The sequence below is a fragment of the Lagopus leucura genome, unplaced genomic scaffold (assembly GCF_019238085.1).
Source record: "Lagopus leucura isolate 7727_CA_CO unplaced genomic scaffold, USGS_WTPT01 Super-Scaffold_100004, whole genome shotgun sequence".
NCBI classification, from domain to species: domain Eukaryota; kingdom Metazoa; phylum Chordata; class Aves; order Galliformes; family Phasianidae; genus Lagopus; species Lagopus leucura.
The window spans coordinates 12,757,791-12,782,203 of NW_024962264.1; the positions used below are offsets into that span (position 1 = coordinate 12,757,791).

Consider the following 24,413-nt stretch of genomic DNA (forward strand, 5'->3'; position numbering starts at 1 on the left):
GGAAGATTCATTTTTGAGTCAATCAGATAAGGTACTGCAGGCAAGGCAGCAAGTAGTTGTAAGCTGAATTGTACTGTCTACTCCCCACACAATTGTAACACAAACAAAACAGGAATTCCAAATGATCAAGACTGTATAATGCCTCACTTATTTCTCTCCCACTACTTACAGCAACTTTCCTTACTGATAGGATGTGGCAAAATATGTATTCACAATAATAATTAAAGATGGAATCACTAACACTGAATACTAAGGAACTGTCTAAGTAATTGCATACCCACACTGGTAAATTCAATGAGAAGTATGTCAGGATGTAAGATGTTTGTATGCGTCTTTGTCTCTATATACGGAGCTGAAAATTGCAAAATGATGTACGCTTTCTTTTTAAATGGCACTAGAACTTGGTAATTAATTATAAAGACCGTACGAGTACGAAGAGAGTAAGAAAACTTTCAACAGGTCTTAAGGCACCCAGAATATCTGTTCTCTATTGCTGCCTAATATTTCAACCACAGCAAGGTGGAAGAGGAAGTTTAAGGGCCACAGAAGGTTATGCATGGTACTCTAACTGTATTTTTCTGTGCAATCTACAATGCTCCCATACAAATAAAAAACGTTTCCTTGGTGAAATAACCACTGTCCTTTCAACAGCATAAAGCAAGTAACTCCTAAGCAGGCAGTTTCACTATAGTGACTTTCTGCCCTCCCCTAGAGACCATAGAGAGAAATTTCCTAAGGGCTGTAGAGAGAAAAACACAAATAGCTTACCAAAAGAAGATCAAATCAGTCTTTTAAGTAGGAAGTGAGCTGTCTTGAGCTTCTGTGACTTATCCTAATTTACACTCTGAGTTGGTGTAACAACCCATCCATTTTGCTTAAGGAATACAACTGGGTCCAGAAGAAAAGGGATATGTGCTGAAAGATGTCTATGGTCAAAGACTGACAAGATGTGCCTTACTGAGAAAATTGCTATTTATACAGAAAAGTGGCCAGCAGGGCCTTGCTGGCCACAACTCTGAATGAAGAATGATTCACTTTAAAACAGAATTAAATCTCATCCCGTGATCCGGAATATGCTACATATGAACAAACATAAGACTCTTGTACACAGATAGTGACAAAAGACATCCCTATTTTACCTGTGTATGCATAAACAAATACTGAAAGGCTTTTATTAAAGTCAAGGCTTGAAAACACATCACTTACTCTCTGTATAAATTTACAAGAACAAATTATTTGCAAATACTTGTCAGATCTGGATAAATGTTTAAGATCCACCCTCGCATTTTTTCACTAGGCTACCTTCTTTCTGTAGTAAGGCATAAATTTTCTTTTAAATATACTGCACAGTAGTAAACACTGCTAGTGAATATAAGATTTATAGCACATTAATAAAATCATATCGGTGCACTGGCCTTAAACATACGAGGCACACAATTTAAGTTCTCATGACTACCTCAAAAGAGACCGAGAGTAGCCACACAGAATTTTTTAATCTACAGAATATTTACACCTCCGTATCATTCATCTCCTACCTGCATCTAATTATTTATTTTCTCCAGTACAGAACAAACTTCTGAAAGATTAACATTATGCTGAGGGACTGATATTTAGTAGATAAATTCAGAGTGGCAAAAAAAAGCAAAACAGTGCCTACCTACAAGCAACAAGAGAGCACAGGATCTTAGTGCTTATCCCACATTAAAGAGAAATAAGAACATTAAAGGTAAAATATAATACCTAAAAACAGTGCAAGAGAGATAAAAAGCAGAGCAATAAAAACACCTACAATCCAGACTCTAAGAAGCAACAGCTTTTTATCTGCAAATATCTAGGTAGATTCCCTTGGAAAACAAATGCCTATGCCAAAATACACAAGTACTTTAGTCCAGAGGCAGTCAAGAATTTCTGAACTGTCATTTCTGCATACACCTACCAATTCAGTGTTGAAATTTCCCATCAGTGAAATTGCTGTATGTCAATTCAAGCCTACATTGTTCGTAAAAAACTCTAAATTTTTGATCAGTCAAACAATACTATGTGGAAAATGGGTTCCAAATTAGTTTTAAAGAAGAACGAAATTTTTACACGGATAAACAAAAGAAGGAATTTGGAAAAAAAAAAAAAGTTATGCTTTTGACTGTTTAATTTAATTTTGGACGTTACATTAATTCTCACTATTATTACCACCATACACCCAGAAAGTGCCAGGTGACTTTAAGCCAAATATCAAAATAAAATAAAATACTTAAACAGACACAGTTTGATTTTAATACTATTAGCTTTCACACTTTTCTTGAAGTTTTGACTTTTTGCCTTATTCCAAAGACAGCTGGAAAAAAATCTCAAAATTATAGTAAGAAAATGCTTTCCTCCCAATTCTTTGAACAATTTAGTATAAATTAGTGAAATAAGTTATTGTGGATTTGAATCAGGTGAGATTAAAAACCAGACCAAGAGTATGGGAGGCAAATCTTTAATCTGCATTGCCAGAGCTTTGCAAACGGGACAAGTTTTCCAGAAGTGAACAACTGAAAATCCCTCGATACAGGGAAAATCTTACACTGTTACAAATCAAAGCCAACACTATCACAATTTCACCAGCTCTTCCTACCTGCCTCAAACATAAGGCTAATCACAGATATATTTGAGATGGATAAAGTAAGTTAGCACATGCTTCTCTGATCAACTTTTGTTTTGGAATAGTCATTACAAGCCAGAAAAAGCTGTGCTCTCTTGCACTAAATGCTAAGCAAGAGTAATTTTCTACTTCAGCTTGTTTCCCCAGAGAAGATCGATTTTTTCCTACATCCATAAGCACTAGTCACCTTGCATGCTCTAACACGAAAATAATGGGAAAATCAGCAAAAGTTATAACTCTAAAATACCTGGCATGCAGAAATCACATTTACACACCTGAAATCATTAATCAAAAGGTAACTTAGTCAAAAATTGATATACATTTTTAATCCACTAAGACACCAAGGCAAAGAACATTCCCAGTAACTCAGAAAAACCACTTTCAGGCTCACATTTCAATATAGGAAAACAGAAACCAGTCCTAGCACAGCAGGAGGAAGTTGAAGGTTTCTATCCTGCTTGGTATGTAACAGCTGTGAGAAGGGGGGGCTACCAGGTAGGTCATTTATCGTTTACCTCTATTTAATTCACCTGAGAAAAAGAATGGCAGGAACACTAGTCTGAGGAATAGGAGAAAGGAATACTCTGGTTAGTGAAAAAATTGTTATGCTAATGGCAAACAGAAACCAGTTAGGAAAAGTATCTTCCTAAGTAGTTTCCACGAAACTTGCTCCAGAGAGCAAGTCATTGCATGAATTAATCAGCAAAAGATAACTAAGCAGAAGAAAACATATTTCAGTGGGCAATTGAGGAGTAGAAAACGTGCCAAATCCATTCAGCCCAGTGCAGAAATAAAGTTTGTAATGAATCCTAAAATTCTAGCGCACACTGTTAACATAATTTGTAATAGGTAGGAAGACACCACATCTAGACAAGAAGTTTGAAGACACAAGCAATCTAGAGGACTCTGAATTTATATAAGAGAATTAATCCTCAATAAAACCATCTTTGAATGTCGTCCTGTGATGCAGATGACACAGAATGCAACAGTTCCCCAGTATCACATAATAAAGACAATTAACTCTCCCTGTAAGTGTTATCTTCCCGAAGACTTGGAAAGTTGTTCACAGGAACAAAAGTAGATTAAGCCATTCTTGTACAACAAGAAAGCCACCAAACAAAACTAAGAATGTACAAGGTATCTTAATACACACTGCAACATGAAGACAAAACTAAAACCTGCAGTTCCAATGTTTCTCAGTTTTAATTTAAACAACATACATACATTTTAGCATCCACAACCCCACGTCACATTTTACTAACAAGTACAACTTGTTGAACATCAATGATGTTTTCAGATTCATAGAAAGCAACAAAGGGAAAACAGTGGATATCTCAACAAAGCAAAAAGCTGTTCAATGTAGGCATTAATTAGTAGAACGTTAGCAGTGACTTCAAATGATATTCTATATTCTGAGGCCTCCTAAAAACCACAACCTCAATGTTAATGTTCTATCTTATACAGATGAATACTTTCCAAAATTCTTATGTACACCACATACTATATTTATTTACTTACATCCATTGCTTTTAAATAATAACTAACTCTTTTGAAGAAAGAAAATAAGTTTTATACAATTGTACGGCATCTAGCAAATTAATTCCTGACTTAGTTGGCACAATCCTGATGTAATCATTAAATAAAAGTGACAGTAATGCTACTTTCCACGTGGTAAAGTTAGTTAATGTCTGGAATATACTGCATTCCTATTGATCCTGTTATGAACTTGAGGAAGAGACTCCTACTTAGCAATGCCACAGTCTCCAAAAGATCTTACATTAAATTATTTAACATAGCCAAAATGTGGTAACTTTTCAGCCGGGTTTACTTACCAACATTCTTTATCGTTAACATTATATTCACAATTGTATATGACATTTTACCATTTGCCATATTAAATGCAAAATGCTTTATTGCATTATTTATAAGAGAGAACAGAAAAGGATTCTGATTTTTACAAGGTCACTTGCAGTATCTCTGGACACCTACATAGCAGAAATAATGGAAAGAGTATGCTAATTCATATTTCTAGTCATTTCTTTTTCTCAGATAGACTTGTTAGCTAATTTAATCAAATGACTGAAGGCTCTGGATTAGTAGAATTTCTTTTCTTAAAATCTACATGAATTCATATCTAAGGGCACTCTAAAGTTTGTTCAGGATGCAAGATGACAAACACTCGGGATAATACACTTGTGATATCCTTCATTTCAGGAAAAGAAAAATTTAAACACAGTGAATAAAATGTCAGCTTTGGAGTTTCCATGCCGTAGAGTCAGGGGGGTGTATTAATTTAAAAACAAATGTTTCAGGAAAATTACAGGCAGGTCAAATCACTATTCACCTTTTTTTTGGGCAATACAAAAGACCAGTAACAACCTCAGATTTCAGGCAGACCAGGCTTTAATTGCCAGGTTCTTTGACAGCCGTGTACTCGTTTCATTTGGGCTTTTAAGAATTAAACAACTTGAATCTTCCTAACATACACCCACTATTTTTAAACAGCACATCAGTCTAAAATGATTCTGTCACACGTTGCTTAAACTTCGTTCTAAAAATGTTTTAAGGTGGGTTTTTTCTTTCATACTTTTCTTGCAGTTTATTTGCAGTTAGACACCACTTCTCGCTTTAGAAATAATTTTTCTTTGTCAACTTCTTGAGGGGCTCAAACAAAATGCTGAATTGATCGTAACGTATTGTTAATGCCTGTAATGAGTTAATCATCTTCCTGCCAAATCTCTCCAACAGTTGCACATAAGTAAACAGGCTGACAGACAACTGCTTCCAGACCAAGTCTTAACAACATATCGCCAATTTATACATAAAAAGTATTTTTGTGCCATCCTGCTGTCTTGCAGTTAACTTCACAAGTTCCACTATAATCTACATTTAACTTGCAGATTTTTCTTTTCTTTTTTGAAACCACACACGTTGTCTTTAAAAAAAGAAGCTGTCCTACAATTATTACCCTGCTGCTGGCCTATAGATTGTCAAAACATACTGAACCCCTTCATTTTGTATTGGCTGTACACATTAACCTTCTCACTGTAAGAAATTGTCTTTCAGATACCAACACTGTCAAGTATCTGTTTTCTTTTGCTTATAAATTACACACCGTTTCAAAGTACAGATTGCTTCAAAAGGAAAGCAATAGAAGTATGAGATCTCAAAGAAATTTCTTAAAAAAGAAATTACTCCAGTATGCCCAAATCGATTATGTTCACAAGTTTGTGAATCTTTTGCTTTCCTTACCTTCAGTGTATTAAAAAATAGCATCTTCTTAAAGATTAAGAAGAAGATCAGACCAACTTGAAAGTATTTTGCATCAGGAATGTGCCACTGATGTATTCTGTTGTTGTTTTTTTTTTTTTTTGTTTAATTCCATTATATTTGATCATGCAAAACGGCAGTTCTGCAAGCTTATTTTAAACCTCGGCAAACCCCAATTCTTGAGACTTTATTTACTAACACTGTTTATGCCTAAACTGCCTGAAAACAACTTGACAAATCTGACATTGCAAACAAAGAGCACACTTCCTGTTACAATATTGAATCTGGAACACCATCAATGTTTTGTTCAGCTTGCATAAGTCACAACTGATTGGACACAGTCCCTGTGGGCATGCCATTTCATCCAGACTGGACGGTTCATTAGTCATAATTACTATAACTGTACAGCAGAGACTGCAGTTTTATCTCATCATACATCTTTGATAAAGCTGCTTCCATTTCTGCTTCATCAGCAAGTGAAGTTACATTATTGGAGCTTTTATTTTCTAATCTGTGATTAACGTTGGCTGCACTGCTTATGAAACGTGTACCAAAATTCAAAATAATGTAGAAAGTCAGGCCACGATATGACCACCACTTGAACTCTGTGTTAAAAATCATGCAGCTGTTATTGCTGCGCAGGAAGAATAGATTCTGAAATGACAGTTGCAAGGAAAATTTAACAAAGAAGATACCAACACAAACAGTTTATAAGAGAAGACTGTTGGTTTCCAATGTGAAACGTGACCTAATTTAGAAAAAGACACAATCTAATAACTGCTATAAATGCAGCTCTTAACAAACTGAATTTTAGATGTGTAAAAGCAGCACGTGACAGCATTTCCTTGCTGTCGTGCTTGTTGGTGATTTTTATATCTTATCGTGCGATAACGGGGAACACAAAGCCTGGTGGCACTATCTGAGTGTGCAGCGTGTACCCATGATAGGCCACATAAACAGTCATAATCGACAGTTACATGTAGGCACTGAGGCTGCAAAAATCCCAGAGTAATTAGTGTTGTCTGAATGCAATGACATCTGTTTTCTCATGGTTCTCTAGACTTGTCAGGCCAATAAGATGTATATGAAAAAATATGACAAGCATTGCAAATGCCCTTCTGAAAGGTCTCACTTTGGGAAAAGCTGAAGAAATGACACATGCCACCTCTTTTTTGCCAACATACCTAACAGACAAAGCTTCAAGATTTGAAAAGGTCTTTTGAGTCATTTTGCATTTGGCTATGAAAGGTTTATTCAGAACACAGCACTGTGCTTATGAAAAAAAATACCGCAGTGGTTTTTGTTCTTTAACAAGCTTCGTTAATGGAAGAGGAATAGAACGTGACTCCTGACCAGCGTGTGCTTACATGCTTGTGTCAGCTATGCCTTTTTTAATTTCTTTTTTTTATTATTATTTTTATTTTTTTAATTAAAGCAGCATTAGGTAGCACAGAATAGATTTGTGTGTATATGTATCATACGCATGTGCATATGCATATATAGAATACTTTTGCTTAAAGAGTGGAACAAGAACAGCTTTACAGCTGCGCTTTCTGGCACTGCAGAAACACTGCAGCCTTCCCGGCTGAAGCTTTTGTTTTAGGATTCACAACCTTTTACCTTAATAGTGCCTATCTCTCAGTTCTTTCTCTGGACAGTAGCAGTATGTTTGAGCATGCGTTTTCTCCGAGAAATACATTAGTCATCATTAACAGAAGCACTGACACCAAGCCTAAGTGCCTCTCCACAATGACCAAGTGGCAATCATCTTTCTCTTACACTGTCATTGCTGATTAGGGTTTTCTTTCATGAAAATTTAATTTGTTGGCTTTCTGCAGCTCCTTTTTACATTTCTGCAATAACACAACATGCCAGCAACACTGAAAATGCAGTCAAAGGTACTGTAACTGCTTAGGAGGGAAGATAAGATTCCAACCGCTCAGCCTTACTCTTGCCTAGTTTAACATAAAGAACGGCCCTGCGAGACACCGTGGCTGCTGACAGAGGAAAAACTCCCATTGAATACCTAAGGCCTCAAATCTCTTGGAACACCTTCTGTCCAAATAATTGAAAAATTTTTCATCTGGAAGACAGTTAGCCAGCCCATCTTCTGAAGCTTTGTTCAATAGGCAATGTAACAAGATCTAAACAGATTTTTATAACTAATTGCTTTTGTAACTGTGTCAAATATACAGGTACTCAGGTTTTTAGCTTATACAAACATTTATAAAAGGATTTCATAATCCTCTGATAAATTTCAGCCTCACTTCTTGGGTCTGCGTCAACACTGCTCTTGCAGTTAAAAGGCAGCCACAAAGAAATGGCTTTAGCTGCTGCAGGCAGCTAAAAAGTTTCAGGCATGTATGATGCTTTGCAGCTATTCAATATACACGGTCTCAGATTCCTGCTCTGTGTAACATTACAAACATTGTTAAACAAGATACCATAGCAATGAGTTATTTTAAGGAAGTTTTTCAAAACATTTACTCTTCTGCTTTATTTCAATTTGTTTAAAGATTTTTTTTTTTTTAATTATAAGCATATGCTATTTTGTTAACATCTGTGCACAGCATAAAACCTGACTGAATTCCAACTTCTGAAAAAATGCAGATAACTTACATCCCTCGAGTAAAGTAACACTAGAAAACTTCAGGAGATTCACATTAAGATACCTGAATTCATTTAGTTGGGTTTCCATACAGGTAGATTTAAAACCAAAACAAAGCAAACAAAAAAAACAAAACAACTTATTACCATTTTTAAGCTCTGTCAGTATCTTTCAGACTTTAATTAAGCGTAAACCTCAAATTTGGATCTAGCTCTATTAAATTCAGAAACCACCGCTATTAAAGTCCAAGTAATAAAAACTTTTTTCAGCTTCCTAAGGTATTAATATCCCACTACTGACTGAAAACAGCATCGGTAGTCAGAACGTAAAACGGTACTGACAGCACTTTGGATTTATAAGAAAGCTTCAGTATCTTTAAATAGTCTCCACGTATGAAATTTAAGAAGAGGAAACTAGGAATTAAAAGCGGATTTGGAGCGGCAGACGGCGATTGTTGCACTGCCGCGGCACTATAACCTTGATTAAATGCAGAGCAATGCTAAAGTAAAAACAAAGCCCTGCCATGGAAACCCAAATTAACTACTGAAGCAGACCCCTGATGCAGTAAGCCGGCGTTCTGAGCCATTCCACTTGATCTCAAGAAAAACTTTCACCCTCTGGGAAGCGTGGAGGCAAGGCCAGGCGCCTGATGGGCCTTGCTCCCGCGCCCGCCTGGTCCCTCACACAGATGTGGGCGGTGGGCTCCTCCCTCCGCACCCCCGTCAAGTTCAAGTACAGAAGTTTAGCTCGTTGACTCCCCCCTCCACCTCCAAGTCACTTGTCAGGAAAAGGTTGGGCGATTTATCGACCACCGCTGGATGCATACTGTCAGTGCTGAAGGAAATATGAGCGGGGGCTGTCGCTACTGTTCTGGAGCTCATTGATAATGACATACCTGCCTCTGTCACCCATTACCCATACTACAAACTACTTAGACCTAACTGAAAAATCAATAGCCTACTTGCACCGGTTCCTGTGGCTGCCTCCTTTGATTGTCAGCTCCTGTCTAGGGTCAGCACTTACATGAAAGGGGCTGTGACTGCCTGATGCTTTCAGGACAACCTAACGATATGAAACTAGCCAACAGAACAGTAAATTCTGTCCCCTGCCCTCCTCATCAATTAGGCTTTGACTAGGCTTGCCTGTAGAAACCTGACCTTTTAAGTTTAGGTGAATATGGAACTAGCTGAACACACCATTGCCCTTAGCGCTGAGCCAGGAAATCCGCTGACAGGTTAAACAAAACAGAAGGTTGTAACTGTCATAATTTGCATTGCACTTTCACGCCAACAAGGGTGTTATCAGTGGGGGCAAGCCCTGGAACACACAGCGCCAGCACCCGAAGTCACTCTCCTCATAAATTTTCAAGCGCAGGGAGATAAAACATAAATTCACAAATGACCCTGCATTTCAGTCCTACTTTCTTTCAAGTTCGCACTCTGGCAACCCACACCAGACACATACAAAGTTGCCCTCTGTAGCTGTGCTGGCACTCGAGCGCCACTTAGAAGGGGCTTCCGAGTTAGACAGCGGGTGAGGGAAAGTTACCTGCTCATGCCTTGTAAAGACTCACTTCTTCTCTGTTGAGTATTTACATGCATAAGCACCAACCTTAACTGCAGGATATAGGTGTGCACACTGTCTTTCAGAGCGGCAGGTAAGTATAGATACTCTAAAAATCCCTGGAGAGCCCTTCTGAGCAGTATTCATTCACACATCCTGGTTCTTGGAAGGCTGTTATCAATGTCAGAACATCACCGTGGCCACAGGTAAGCGATAAACGTTACATTTTAATGTATCTTCCCTCCTTAAAGAATGCTGACAACCATGACGCAAAGAACTAAAGCATGAAATCTCAGATGTAAAATGAAGGCTGAACTATTTCCTGAAGTGGAATACAATAGCTTTAGTAACTATGCACAGATCAGGATGCCTTGCTCCTCCTTTCCCACAAAACAAATTAAAAATTTTATTTAAAACAAACGAAAACACTTCTAAATACTCTCATTAGTGCTTTCTTTTAGAAGTAACATTAATTCTTACGCAGTGATGGCTTAACCCCTTTTTGAGCCCACCTTTCTGTTGGCCTACCATCCCCAATACAAGCATTTCAGGGAAATACAGACAGCACGTGTGATCAAAACTGTTTATCCTATTTGAATACTGGAGCTTCTTCATACTCTGACAGTACAAGCTCAACTACAACTTTTTTGAAACTCTGTGAACTCTAGGAATTTTAAATGCTCTTTATTTAGCACACACAGTAATTTTTAATGTAAATATACAAGCAAGATTTGGAGCTATAATTTACCTGAAGCTTTTTACCCTGCAGTTGAACCTTCCTAACTCCTGCATCCATAATGTTCTTCTCACAGAAAAGCATGCAGAGTCAGATACAAGAATGAGCTCTTGTGTAAATAAATGATAGAACTGCTTCTGTATGGGTTTCAGATCTTAACATTCAGTTGCAAATCTTGAAATACTCTTGGAAGCTACTTTTCTAAACACATTTTCAATACATGTCAGCCGCTGTATTTATCTTATTTCAACTGCACATTTAAAAATCAGAACTGAGAAAGGAAAACAGCTGAATTATACAAAGACTTTTTTTTTCCTTGAAAGCTTCAGATAATATATTTTATTGCAAAAATATTTGGTGTATCTCAACACTCAGTTTTCAAAATAAATGCAAAGCAGAAGAAATGCAGCGAAAACCGCTTGAAAATAAGCGTAGAAGTCTACGAAAACACTGTTAAATAAACAGAACAGCAGTTAGAATTAATATTGCATTCCAAACAAACTACAGAGCAAACGCTAGTTAAAAATGGGAGACCTAATTGAGTCTGGATGGACCCCTTTACAGACCTAATGCAATGATTAACTATGCATCTGGTAGCATGTCAAGTCCTTTTTGTGTGCCTATCTGATAGTGAAGTGAAAGGGCATGGACAGTGTCCAGTCCCAGCAAGCAAATCATTTGGAAGCAGTCATAGACATAGATCAAAGATTTTTCACTCTATCCAAAGTCTATTTAAACCCAGCTACCCAGCCCCTTGTTGCAGACAAAACCAGTTAGAAAATAAGAAAGACTCCTTGGGATCCAAAGATAATAAAGGAAGATAGAAGGAGAAAATGAAGAAAAAAAACAGACTGGCAGAACCTTGATTTCCATAGGCCAAGACAGCTGTTTTACATCCCGGTTTTATTTCAGATGCTTAAGGAAAAGTAACAATTTCCATCCCTTAGATCACCAAATATTATTTCAATTAAACTATGCAGATGGCTTCTATACATTACTTGAACCGACACAGTTTCCCCTTCCCAGCTACAGAAGAGAGCATGTAGGACTATTCTGTGCACAGGTTTTTATCTAATCCACAAGAAAACTAAAAAGAGAGCAGCATATTCTCAAGGAGTATATAAATAAAATATGCACAGCAAGATATAAAATAGGAATAGCTAAGATTTGATTCTCTCATTAGTATAAGAAGCAACAAACCCCCTGCAATGGTTATATAACTAGCAATAGGCTACTTTTATGCCAGCACAATACTTTAAAGGATGAAAGTTTAGTATCATGAAGTACAACAAGCAGAAAAACAGACAGCTCTAATTCTGCGTTTAAATTGAAAAATATTTGAATAAGGCAACGATTATGAGACTGTTCAAACAGGAAACATAAAAAAATAATGAATAAATAAGTTACATTTAAGTAAAACTTGCATGCCTTTTCTACCATAACCATCTTCCACCAAAACCAAAATCATCTTTACATACTAGGAGAGGGGAGAAGTGGGGGGAGAAGCAGAAACAAAAAAGTGACTCGATATATTGCATGCTGGTCAGCCGTGCTACTGAGAAGATTGAGCCCCCTCTGACCCTCCTCGCACAGCCCTCTTTCCCCTTATGATCTGCACTGATGAGCGCCTGCTAAAGGGTTGCTGCCTGTAGCATGGCTCAGGAGTACAGTATGTTACATTGCCACTTGGGGAAGTACTTCTAAAAGTGTTAACGTATGAATGAGAAGGTTCCACTTCTGGAGCTAGAAACAGAAATTTTTTAATTTCAATTTAAGAATTTTATTAGAGAAGCCTAGATTAAATAGTAAAGATCCTTCTCAAGCAAACGAGTGTTACTGAATCCAGCTGAGAATCAAGCTGGCAAAATCCCAGGACGTTTCACGCTCTCATACTTTTTAAAATGGACATAATTAACATAACTGATCAGTTACTGTAAATAACAACCAGTCAACACACTGAATTAGGCTATTTCTGCAGGACAAAACAGAATATACCAATAGTATGCAACCACACCCAAACAAAATAAACAAAACAGAAGGGTCCCAAGAAGTTTTTAAAGAAGTAAATGCTACAAAAGCATTAGATATGTTCTTTTACGGTGCACTTGTTTGATTTTCTCTGATTTTCAACGGAGTGCAAACTTATAAAACTCTGTTTAGAAGCTAAAGTAATCTTGCAGCTAAAAGTCACAGCTATTCTTCGAGACAAAAGAGAAGCAACCTGCAATTCAAGATTCGAAGCAACAGAGAAAGCCTTCAATAAGGATCATGGTTAAACACCAGACGATGACATCCACATTTCAGGGAAAGGAAAATTGAGCTCCTTAGAGAGGTAGTTGGAGCCTTCCCCTTTCACTGCTCCAGAAAGGAAGAAAAGGGAGACTTAGAAACATGTATAAATTATTTCATTATCATACCATCCAATCTCTGCATAAAAAACAAGATTTGTATATTACTCTTTGCTGATGGGACGCATTAATGACATCTGCCGAATGGAAAACATCTTCTCTCCCTCAGTGCACGCTATCAGCTAACTTCATAAACACAGCTCTTAACAGAATCAGCAGACAGCAAAGCCAAGCCATGCCTTTAAATAAAAAAAGGTACATACTGCACACTACTGAACGTAAACAGAATTTTAACCATCAAACCCACGGCAGCCTTTACTGTAACCATTAACCTGGTTTTGCTGCAGAGAAACACAACATGCATTACTGAATCATTTCTTCTCAAATCCATACATTCCCTGCAGCAGTTCAAGCTCCATCAGCAGTGCAGGAATGTATGAAAATGACAGGCAAAGGGCACTAGCTCTTTTCCCATACTGTTCTTCTATAAATGGAAGCAGAGCTCTACAAAGTGCTTAAAGATGAGAATGTTTGAAGACTGATCCCCAGTAAAAAAATACCACAATGTTAGGATCCACGAGCAGATTAATTAGCGTGTTTTACCACAAACCTGCATCCCTTAGCAGACAGGACAGGAAAGGAAAGCAGCTATTGGGAAATCATGGAGCACTGGCTGGGTCTTGTCTACAAAGCTGCCATGAACAAAACAAATGAGTACACATTCATATTTCATGTCATATTCATAAAAACACTTATTATCCCTTTTGGGAGCACCTGTTCCTGCATTTGCTTTCCCCTTTCCACTCAGGGGAGAGGAGAGAGAAAAAAAGGTAAATTGGGCACAAACCCTTTAACAGTCTCACGATTTTGGTTAAACTTCGAATTTACTTTAAAATTAAATGCTGTATCGGTACCACGTGAGAGAAAAACTTCAAAATACACCCTATAGAATAAAAAGGGTCTGAAATACATAAAGCACGCTGCCGACAAGCTGGCTAGCCAAGCAAAAGCAAGCATGCCACAGCGTAACACAATAAAAAACGTCCGTGCTTCCTGCTGAAACTCCCATTTGTTTTCCAGTTTTCTTCTCGTTTTGTCGGTTTGCCTTTTTGTTTTAAGGCTCGATAAAACGCACGGCATCCTCTCTCGAATCGAAATGGGATAAAATCAAAAGGTGCTCGCACATTTCCCGGCCGCCGCTGGCTGCCACTCTGCCGCCCCGTCTGCCCGCATGAGCGCTGCCACGTGCGGGCCCGCAGCGGAGGAGGCGCCGAGGGGCAGCGCGCTGCTCCCCCCGCACGAGTCCCTCGCAGCTCCGTTTCCAGCAGCCCTCGCTAACAAAACGCTATTGCTGCAGGCAGCGGCGTGCCGACGTCGGCGCTGCCTAAACCAAACAAACACCATGTTTAACAGTCAAATAAAACGTCCCGCAGCCTCCCTAATGAATTTGTCAAGGACCATCAGATCACCTCCGCCCCTGCCTCATTAACTCAAGTATGATGAGACGGATTATAACGGGAGAATGCAGATCAATCGCTCTGAAGGCTTCAAGTGCCTTTTAGCCCTGAGAGTCCCTCTCCGCGCTCCTTCATCCAACGGAGCACGGTGTCCCCCGCCGCCGGAGGGGCTGCCGCTCCGTACGGTGCACCATCGAGGAGCGCTGACGGACTTCCGCGCCAGCGTCCATAAAGGCAATGGGGAGAAGGGCTCTTCGACTGCAGCTCCTCCGATACCGTTCCTTTCAATTATTCATCCCGGCGAGAGCAAATTCCGCCACAGCCGAAGCCAATCTTAATGCGGCGCGGCCGCAATCGCCCAGAGAAAGGCTTCACGTGCATTATTTGCTGGAAGTGTTTAAGTTTATTGCTCAAATGATGTTTCTAATTAGCGCCGGGGCAATAAATTAAAGTCGGCTTTTGTTTAGCTGATTTATTATTTACTAGCGCTTCAACCTCAGACAGGAAAATTGGTAATGAATCGTTTTAAACCTGTGCGCCGGTAACGCTTTACCATCGGCCACCTTAGCGGGGGCCGGCCGCCTCGGCTCTATTTTTGCCCTGAAAATAGGCACTCGCGTCCCCCCACCCCCGTCCGACCCGGCGTCTGCCAGCTCCGCCGCTCCTCCCGCCCGCCCTGGCCGACGGTGCCACGGCCCTCCTCGCCGCTCCTTGAGGCGCCTCTACCCGGAGCCGCCCCCGGCCGTTCTCCCTCCCGCCGGGCACCTGCCGGCCCTGCCGAGCCGCGGTGTCCCAGCCGCAGCGCCGTGATGTAATGCCCGAAGCGTGCGGCTCGTCGATGACAGCGCCCCGAGCAGCACCGGCGCCGGGCACGTCCATACTTACTACACCCAGCGTGCCGTTGTACGGCCGGCGTAAGACATGTTTCTAATTTAAACGCACGCGGCAAACAGACGGCGATATTTTATTTAGTAAAATCAACCATCCACAACGAAAAGCAAAAAAGAAGCGGACGCAGAGCGAGCCGAGACCCCGCAAGGAGCGCACGGCGTGCAAACGGCTGCGGCCTCGCTCCGGGCGCACCGGGGATCCGCCGGGCCCGCCGCAGAGGGGAACACACAGCCCGGGGAGCAGCGGTGAGAAGGGGGCGGACGTCACCTCTCCCCACATTGGGAGTTTGTAGGGAAAAGAGTTCGTTTTGCTCCGGCGTTCCACGAACGCCCACTCGCTGCCTTTCTGCACCGCCGCGACACTGGTGCGATTATACATCCAAACCATTCAGAGCTCTCAGTAACACAAACTCGCATAAAATACAGTTTCTTTTTCTAATAACTCCATCTTCCACTTCAGAAAGATGAGCGCAACTTTACTACGCAGATTTATCACCGTCAACGGGCCCGCGGCGCGCCACCCCGCCCCGGCCACTCTCCCACTTTCCGCGCTAAGCCCGATACCGGCGCCGGGACATTTACAGCAGCGCGGTCCTCCGCCCCCCCCCTTCCGCCTCACGCACACCGCCGGAGCTCCGGCACCCGGCGCACCCGGGCCGCGAGCTGCCGGTGCCCGGCCCGAGGCCGCGGCCGTGCGCGTCGCCGTACCCGCGCCCCCCGCGCCCCTCCCGCCGGTCCCGCTCTGGCCGCGCCCGGTGCTATGATTGGCCGCGCCGCTGACAGCTCGGCGGCGATTGTAGGAGACGCGCTCCGCCCCTCCGCCGCGGCCGGGGCCCATTCATAAAGTAACCACGGCGCCAGCGCGTCCAGAGCCGCGCGGATACGCGGAGGAGGAGGAGGAGGAGGAGGAGGAGGAGGAGGAGGAGAGGCGCGGACAGAGAGAGCCGCGGCGCGCACAGCCAGGGGTGGGGAGGGGGAGGAGAAGCGCTCCCGGGCATACCGCACCGCCCTCCTCCCGCCCGGGATAACACAGTGTGTGCAAAGAAAAACAAACCCCAACAATCCGTGCCGAGCCGCAAGACGGGGATGAGCGAACGCAGAGCGGGCGCACAACTCTGCGAGTAACGATCGCGGGAGCCGCGCAGCTCCAGGGCCAGAAGGGCGCTCGGCGGCATCCGGCGGCGGCGGGGCACGCACCGAGAACGGACCGAGGGCGGCGGCCGGACGGGGCTCGCTCGGCGCTCGGGGCACCGCACCCCTTTCTCCTCCTCCTCCTCCTCCTCCTGCTCTCGTCCCGCAGGCGGTGCCAAACTTCGCCGCCGACAGGCGTTTCTGCGGGGAACTCCTGCGCGACTTCGCTCAGGCTCTTTCGATTCCATGAACTGCTGAAGCGGCCGTGCAGCGGCGCGGGGGGGCGGGCGGCCGAGCGCAGCGGCAGCATCCACCTCCCGGCCCCCGCCGCCCCCGGGCCGGGGCAGCGCCGGGCCGCGCCGCTTCGTGCCGCCGCCTCCTCCTCCTCCTCCGACCCGCGCTGCCGCCGTCCGCCCGGCGGGGGCGGGGGTGCCCGAGCCGGCCGCTGCCCTCCGCCAAGCTGCAGCCCCCGCTAAAGCATTGGATCCCTCAACGTACTGCGAGAGCCCGGTGTACAGCCCGGACCTGTGCCCCAACATGATCGCCGCCCAGGCCAAGCTGGTGTACCAGCTCAACAAGTACTACACGGAGCGCTGCCAGGCACGCAAGGCGGCCATCGCTAAGACCATCCGCGAGGTGTGCAAGGTGGTGTCGGACGTGCTGAAGGAGGTGGAGGTGCAGGAGCCGCGCTTCATCAGCTCGCTGAGCGAGATCGACGCCCGCTACGAGGGGCTGGAGGTGATCTCGCCCACCGAGTTCGAGGTGGTGCTCTACCTCAACCAGATGGGCGTCTTCAACTTCGTGGACGACGGCTCCCTGCCAGGCTGCGCCGTGCTCAAGCTGAGCGACGGCCGCAAGCGCAGTATGTCGCTCTGGGTGGAGTTCATCACGGCCTCGGGCTACCTGTCGGCGCGCAAGATCCGCTCCCGCTTCCAGACGCTGGTGGCCCAGGCCGTGGACAAGTGCAGCTACCGCGACGTGGTGAAGATGATCGCGGACACCAGCGAGGTGAAGCTGCGCATCCGCGAGCGCTACGTGGTGCAGATCACACCCGCCTTCAAGTGCACAGGCATCTGGCCGCGCAGCGCGGCGCAGTGGCCCATGCCACACATCCCCTGGCCCGGCCCCAACCGTGTGGCCGAGGTGAAGGCAGAGGGCTTCAACCTGCTCTCCAAGGAGTGCTACTCGCTGACGGGCAAACAGAGCTCGGCCGAGAGCGACGCCTGGGTGCTGCAGTTTGGCGAGGCCGAGAACCGGCTGCTGATGGGCGGCTGCCGCAACAAGTGCCTCTCGGTGCTCAAGACGCTGCGGGACCGGCACCTGGAGCTGCCCGGGCAGCCGCTCAACAACTACCACATGAAGACGCTGCTGCTGTACGAGTGCGAGAAGCACCCGAGGGAGACCGACTGGGACGAGGCGTGCCTGGGCGACCGCCTCAACGGCATCCTGCTGCAGCTCATCTCCTGCCTGCAGTGCCGCCGCTGCCCGCACTACTTCCTGCCCAACCTCGACCTCTTTCAGGGCAAGCCCCACTCGGCCCTAGAGAGCGCCGCCAAACAGACCTGGAGGCTGGCCCGGGAGATCCTCACCAATCCCAAAAGCCTCGACAAACTATAGGGCCGGCGCCCGGGCGCAAGCCGCTCGTCCCCCGGTACCGCGGCGGCCACAGACTGCTACGGATCGGCGCCGCCCGCGGGGACGGCATCCCCGCCTCTCCTCCTCCGCAAAGGGAAGCGCTCGGACTTTTGCCGCGGCCAAACGAAAGCCCAAAGGTACATTTTCCAATCCCTGTATAGTCCTTTTCTTACTCTCTCTCTCTCTCTCGTCTGCCTGAATGTTGTCACCAAGTGAAAAATTATTTAACTATATGTACAAATTGCCCTTTAAAAAAAAAAAAAAAGTTTTACCGATGTTAAAAATGTGTTTCGGCGCCGAGGTCAGATGATGTGCTCCACCACTGACTTGTTGCAAATAGTAATAAAAATATCACTTTAACTTTACTTTTCGTGCATGGTTCTTAAGTTCGGGCCGGCAGGGCCCTTCCAAACCGCAGAAGCGACACTTAAAAAAACAAAACCCGAAGCGGGACGGCGGGACGCGCCCGGAGGCTGAACGCGAGCCCTCCGCTCGGCGCAGTCCCTCTGTTTCCCGTTAAAACGGGGCGCTGAGAAAACCCTTTGCTCCGCGTGCGAGCACTGCTGTACCGCGTTACGTTCCGTGTCTTTTCCCCTCCGTCCTGAGCCATGCCGAGCATCGCCCCGCGGCAGGCAGGCAGCCCGCCCGCGGCGTTTCGCTTTGCATCGCGCGCGCTCGTTTTCGCTTCCACCTTCCTTTTTAATTCTTCTTCTTCTTCTTCTTTTTTTCTTTTCTTTTTTTTTTTTCTTTTCTTTTTTTTTTTTTTTTTTTTTTCCCCCCACTAAACCTCGAGCGCTTGTATTTCGCGTTACAAACTCCCCGTGCTAACGCGCCGTCCCGCTGGACGCCAAGTACGGAGCCACCCCGAACGGTGTCGGCGCCTCACTGCCCCGCTCACTCGGCGGCAGCGGCACCGATGGCTGTGGGTCTCTCCACGGGCTGCCCGCTCGGGACGGGAGCTCCCGGGACACCCTGCGCCGTGCCCTCCACCCGCAGCTTAACTTCCCCGCCTTGGAAACGATTGTAGCGCTTTTCAGCGTTAACGGCGCCGTCGTTAGCTGCCCCGCTCCCCCCCCATCCCCACCCCGACGGGCTTCCGAGCCGATTTTCAGCCTTTAGTACAAGCTTCGGCGTCCCTCGGAGGGGAGGCGAAAGGCAACTTCTCGCTCCGAAACGCCGCTTCCGTTTCTTTGCGGTGGGACCGCAAAGAAACGGCTGTTCCCATTTGAAGCGAGAAAACGAACGAAGCGAGAGGCGCGGGCAGCGCGGCGGGGCCGGGAGGGACGCGGTGCAGCCCCACCGCCCCCCGGCTCACCTGGCGGAGCGGCCGTTTCTGCGGGAAAACAGCCCTGATCTGAGCGGCACTCGTAGCATCGCCAGCGCGGCGCTCGTTCCGCACCCTGTCACACTGTTTTCTTTGTGGTACTTTGGACAAACAGACACGTACCTTAAATTTAGCTAACGGACGAAGCCTCGTTAATTAAGGGCGCCTTCTGAGCTACTCTGCTTAAGGGTTTTGAGTTTTAGGGGCGTACTTCCAGGCACAGCGATCCAAGCGGAGGGTGGGGCAGGGAGGTGTTAACGCTTAAAAGCGAGTTGCATCGGAAGCTCATCGCTATTTCAACTCAAAATTCACACCGTTTCTTTTTAGCCCTCCTTTCCCAAAAAGAGATATTAAGATATATATTTTTAAAGCTTTCCTCTGGAAGTAGCATCACAAATAGAACGTAAGATATGTGTAGCCCATGCTCCACATAACCGACTCCTTTTCTAAGAAACTAAAAATGTCTCAGATGCAGAATGAAAAACAGTCAGACTAAAGAGAGCTCTGCCCGCGGGCAGGGAAACAGCCACTCCCAACGATTAGAAAACGGGAGAAAAGAAAGCCAGCTCAACGTGGCCACATCCCCACAAAGCAGGTCACAAAAACGAGGAGAGTTCTTATCTGTGCTTACACGTCCTGCACTGAAAGCAGAAGTGCAGAGTGCCGCAGAGCCAGAAGGTTTTTATGGTGCCAGTACAAGGCACGGCACAACAATGAAGATGGAGGATCAACTTGTCCTCACATTTTATATTGAGACGTTCCCTACCGTTACATATTTTTAAAAGTACTATGGAAATAGGAAGCATATCCAAATTTTAAGAGCTATTTCACAAACTTCCACGATGTTTCAGGACCAGAAAAAAGTTAAATTCCATTTATGGTACAATATAAAATCACTCTTTGAGCTGCAGTTTTCTATGAGCGATTAGCTGGAAGGGTTGGAGAGCGTTCTTTGCAAACTAAATGCTTTCCTTGATAGCATTCAATGATCCCAGCTTTCAGAGCACATTTAATACAGATGACAGCCATTTACTCCACAGGAACTGAGACCTGAAGCACTGCTTAACACACAGGGCGCTGCCGACAGATCAGCACAAACCCACTATGTCTTCCGGTGACTTTCTTCCCTTCACCAAGAAATTACCACCATGCTTAATAATAAGCAGATATTTTAAAGACCAGCAGACATCAACATGCTTAATGTGAATACGAGAATATCTGCTAGTAACATGCCGCGCTTTTCAAACGCTGCTGCGAGGCTGCATAGACCTTATTATGTCAGAATATACTGCCCCCGAAATTGCAATTTTACTGAAAGGTTTCTCTTTCTAAACAAACTCCCAACATCAAGTAGCTCAGAGCAAGTAAAGCTTGTGAAAATTAACAAGTCAGTTCCAGAACGTACTTTTAAGAGGGCAATTAAGTTTTCTGCTTAGGCACCATAAATAGTAACAGGCCCTGTAAAATCTGTTATATAATGATACAATGCTGAACCACTGAAAACTTAAGAGCACGGGGGGTTAAGCACGATGTTATGCTGGCGTTATGTGAAAAGAGGAAAGTAAAGCGAAGCGTTTGGGCTAACGGGCTGGCTGGACTTTCCTGTGTTCACACAGGCCTGCGATTCAAGATGTCTTTATTTCAGATGCCTCCCTGGAGCTTTATTCGCAGCAAGCTAATTAACATTCAAGTAGGGTTGAATTGTGGGAGGGGGAGAATAGGGAGGAGAGGAGGTGTCGCTCAGGAGAAGTTTGCTAACATATATGGTCAGTCGCAAACTTCCTAAAGCAGGAGCACTGAGGGCCAACAGAGGTAAAGGGAGTAGAATGAAGAATTAAAGGGCTCGGGTAATTTGTCATCATCTCTCAGAGCTCAGGGTCAATGATCTCTTACCTTCGGGTCGATTTTCTTAAAACTGGGATCTTCTTCATCCACCTCGAAGTAGAGCTCGGAAAGAGTAATGGACAGAGTGCCTTTCACCACCACCGAGGGTGCCACCAGCTGAGCTGGCGCGCTCAGGGCAACTGGACCTGCCAAAGAGTACAAACACCAAACACTGTCACCATCACTTGTTTTTCAAACCCGGAATATGAAAATAAATAAAACAAAGATCATAGCCCTTCCTTAAAAACCAAGAATCTTTTTATCCCAGAAGGGAACATATGTAATAGATTTACAGTTTCCCTGTTCTGCGCAAAGTTGAAGCTGCTACAATTGCAAACTGATGCATATATTATAGATGCCAGAGCTGCCTTTAGCATGGCAAGACACGGTTTTCACTCAGACATTTTCTTTTTGAGAAACTTTGGCGGTTGCATTCCTTCTGTTGTATGCAATACAGGGAGTGCACACACCAACACTTGAAATTTTACTGTCAGATGTGTTCTGTAGCTACTGCAGAGTTTCCATAGCTTTCTACAAAGATGAAGAAAGCAGTCGAGGCTCAAAATTGTCTGATTGTGAAGTGCTCCCTCATGGATGACAGAAATCTATCGTCAAAGTTACACAGCCTTACAGAGCCTACAGTAAAATGTTTTAAAGATGCTTTTGATTTCACATTAAATATTTTTCAAGGATTCCGTACAGCATTAGTGTAGCTCGGGGACTATGGGAGTAAACAGCTGGAGGGTTGGTTTCTAACTGAATGAATTTTTATTGGAATGATCACATCTCCACAGGGCTTATCATAGGGACAAATCAGACGACCACTGAAAACAATAGGTTAGGCACAGATCTGACAATACAGGAGCTATTATATAAACTAACACATGCAGAAAGAAAATAAGTTAGGTTTGTCATTTAGCTGATTATGAGGTAAGGAAATGAAGGTTCTCGGTTGCAGTATTATCTGGCTTTTATAAAGCAGGTGAAGATAAGAAAGTGACACGGACGATTTTGTTTTAATAAAGCATCTAAAAATGAGGTACACACATTCAGGTAATCAACGTGAGAATTACTGACAAAAAATTCAGATGAACTGTCATTTCCGTCAATTGTTAGGAGGGTGATGGTCCTTAATCTCGCATCAATCTCAATGTGTGCCACTAGGACAAAAGAAGAGATGCTCTGCTGAGATCAGAGCAGCTTTGCCCTCTATTCCCAATGTACAAATACATTGTGTTTGCAGATGGGCATGAGATAGCTGCAGAACTGCCATGATTTCCCAAAGCTCACCCCCACAAATGGATGAAATAAGCAGCTATGTGTTCTTTTGCTGTCTCCCTTTGCCCTCTGTACATTAGCATGTAATCCAGAGGAGAAATAACATTTTTTCAATCACCCTCAGACATTCAATTACAGGGCAAGCAGACAGCTGCAGAAGCTGGGGCAGCCCAGGTCCTGCAGAAGACCCCTGACAATTTCCACTTCATTTCTAACCCACACCACTTTATTAGTGAGGATTACTTCTTAATCCTATTGCCATTGTCAAGATTATATAATTAAACTCCCCTTTCACCTCTATTACTGTATGAATGTATTACTAGAAGCAATGAATATATAATAAAAGAGAAGGAAACAGAGAAAGCTGTTGAGAAGAAAGCTCATGGTAGAAAGGAAGGAAAAAGAGATTCACATACATTAAAGGCTATTATTCTCCTGCTTCTTTCTTTTACTTCACGTTCCTACCCCAACTGGTTTCTTTTACTATTATTATGCTGTGTTTTTATATCTGCTTTTAAATATTAAAAAGAGTGGAAAGCAGTTCAGACAAGGGATGAGCAAATTGACAATAATCACTTCCAATCATTTCATTAAACTATCAGAATGTAAGCTCATCATATCGGATTTTCAGGAAATTATCCAAGAAACATTTTTCTCTAAAGAAAATGAGCAAGGGATACCAGCTGAGAAAGAAGAACAGAGATAAATTTGTATAGTTGAGTAGTCCCATGCCCCTCAAATAACAATGAAGACACTCTGTAACCCCCCAGTCCCCAAACCTAGGAAGTTACTGTTTACATTCTGAACTGTACAGAATGGACTCCTTCCACTTGGATTGCAACATCAGCAAAGGCTGCACGAAAGTTGGTCAAATTCATCAAGCTCAAGGAACTGAAGTACTGTTTTAATTTTTCTTCCAGGAAAAGTGAAGTCAAATACGGGTACGGTGGAGAAGGGACTCAATCTGGGGGGATGACCAGGGACTTAAAGGAGTTAAATCCAGTGATTGTGTAGATCCTTCAAATGCGAGTGAATAATTCATATTTGAAATTGTACAAACGAGGGGGGGGGGAATAGAAGCTCTCCAAAGCCTTTAATTACAAACTTGCCTAACACTTGCCTAATTGCCCACAGGGCCTTATGTTTTGAGGAGTGTAACAAGGTCAAAAATAAAAGAAGCTCTTGGCTGAGTAGAGCTGCTTTTTCTAAAGAAGGTTTCCTAGAACACAGGCATCTGCTCTGCAAGGCAGATGGCTATAAAAATCGGAGAAAGAAAATGCACAGCTCTCCTCAAGTAAATCCCCAGCATCAGATGTGTACAGAAAAATGATGTTAATGATTCATTTATGGACAGGAAGAACGTATGGGTGTGCATGGCAAAGTACTATTCGCTGCAGAGCTGCTGAGAAGAGAACTTAAGCATTAAGGAGGCTGAGCAGAAACCAGATAGCTGCAGTTACCTGTTAGGTTCTCCACTTCTCTCTCCTCAATGAATGACGTGATATCATCGTCGCCTTCCAAGAGAATCTCACTTTCTGAGTTCTGATTTCCTAAGGCTTGGCTCTTGATAGACTGCTTTCCCTTAACAAGTATATCTTCATCGGGAGCTGCAACGAGAAAGGCACAGCGCTCTGTCAGCTCTCAGAGA

General features: G+C 43.9%; 2 protein-coding genes across 5 annotated transcripts in view; one reads left to right on the forward strand and one right to left on the reverse strand.

Annotated features, from left to right (window-relative positions):
- Positions 1–24,413, reverse strand: part of LRBA (LPS responsive beige-like anchor protein) — a 367,079-nt gene that overhangs the window by 142,949 nt on the left and 199,717 nt on the right. For all 4 annotated transcript variants that reach the window (XM_042870631.1, XM_042870632.1, XM_042870630.1 and 1 more), the window contains 2 exons: positions 24,226–24,372; positions 21,497–21,633 (listed from right to left, as the gene is read on the reverse strand). In XM_042870631.1, coding sequence (XP_042726565.1) covers positions 21,497–21,633; positions 24,226–24,372 — 284 coding nt within the window. The remainder of the gene's footprint in view (positions 1–21,496; positions 21,634–24,225; positions 24,373–24,413) is intronic.
- Positions 17,099–18,323, forward strand: MAB21L2 (mab-21 like 2). The gene has a single exon (XM_042870634.1). The coding sequence runs from the start codon at positions 17,182–17,184 to the stop codon at positions 18,259–18,261; it is 1,080 nt and encodes a 359-aa protein (XP_042726568.1). The 5' UTR covers positions 17,099–17,181; the 3' UTR covers positions 18,262–18,323.

Bases quoted from the DNA above. Each gene is read 5' to 3' on its own strand.
- MAB21L2 (XM_042870634.1), top strand. From the start codon at position 17,182: ATGATCGCCGCCCAGGCCAAGCTGGTGTACCAGCTCAACAAGTACTAC.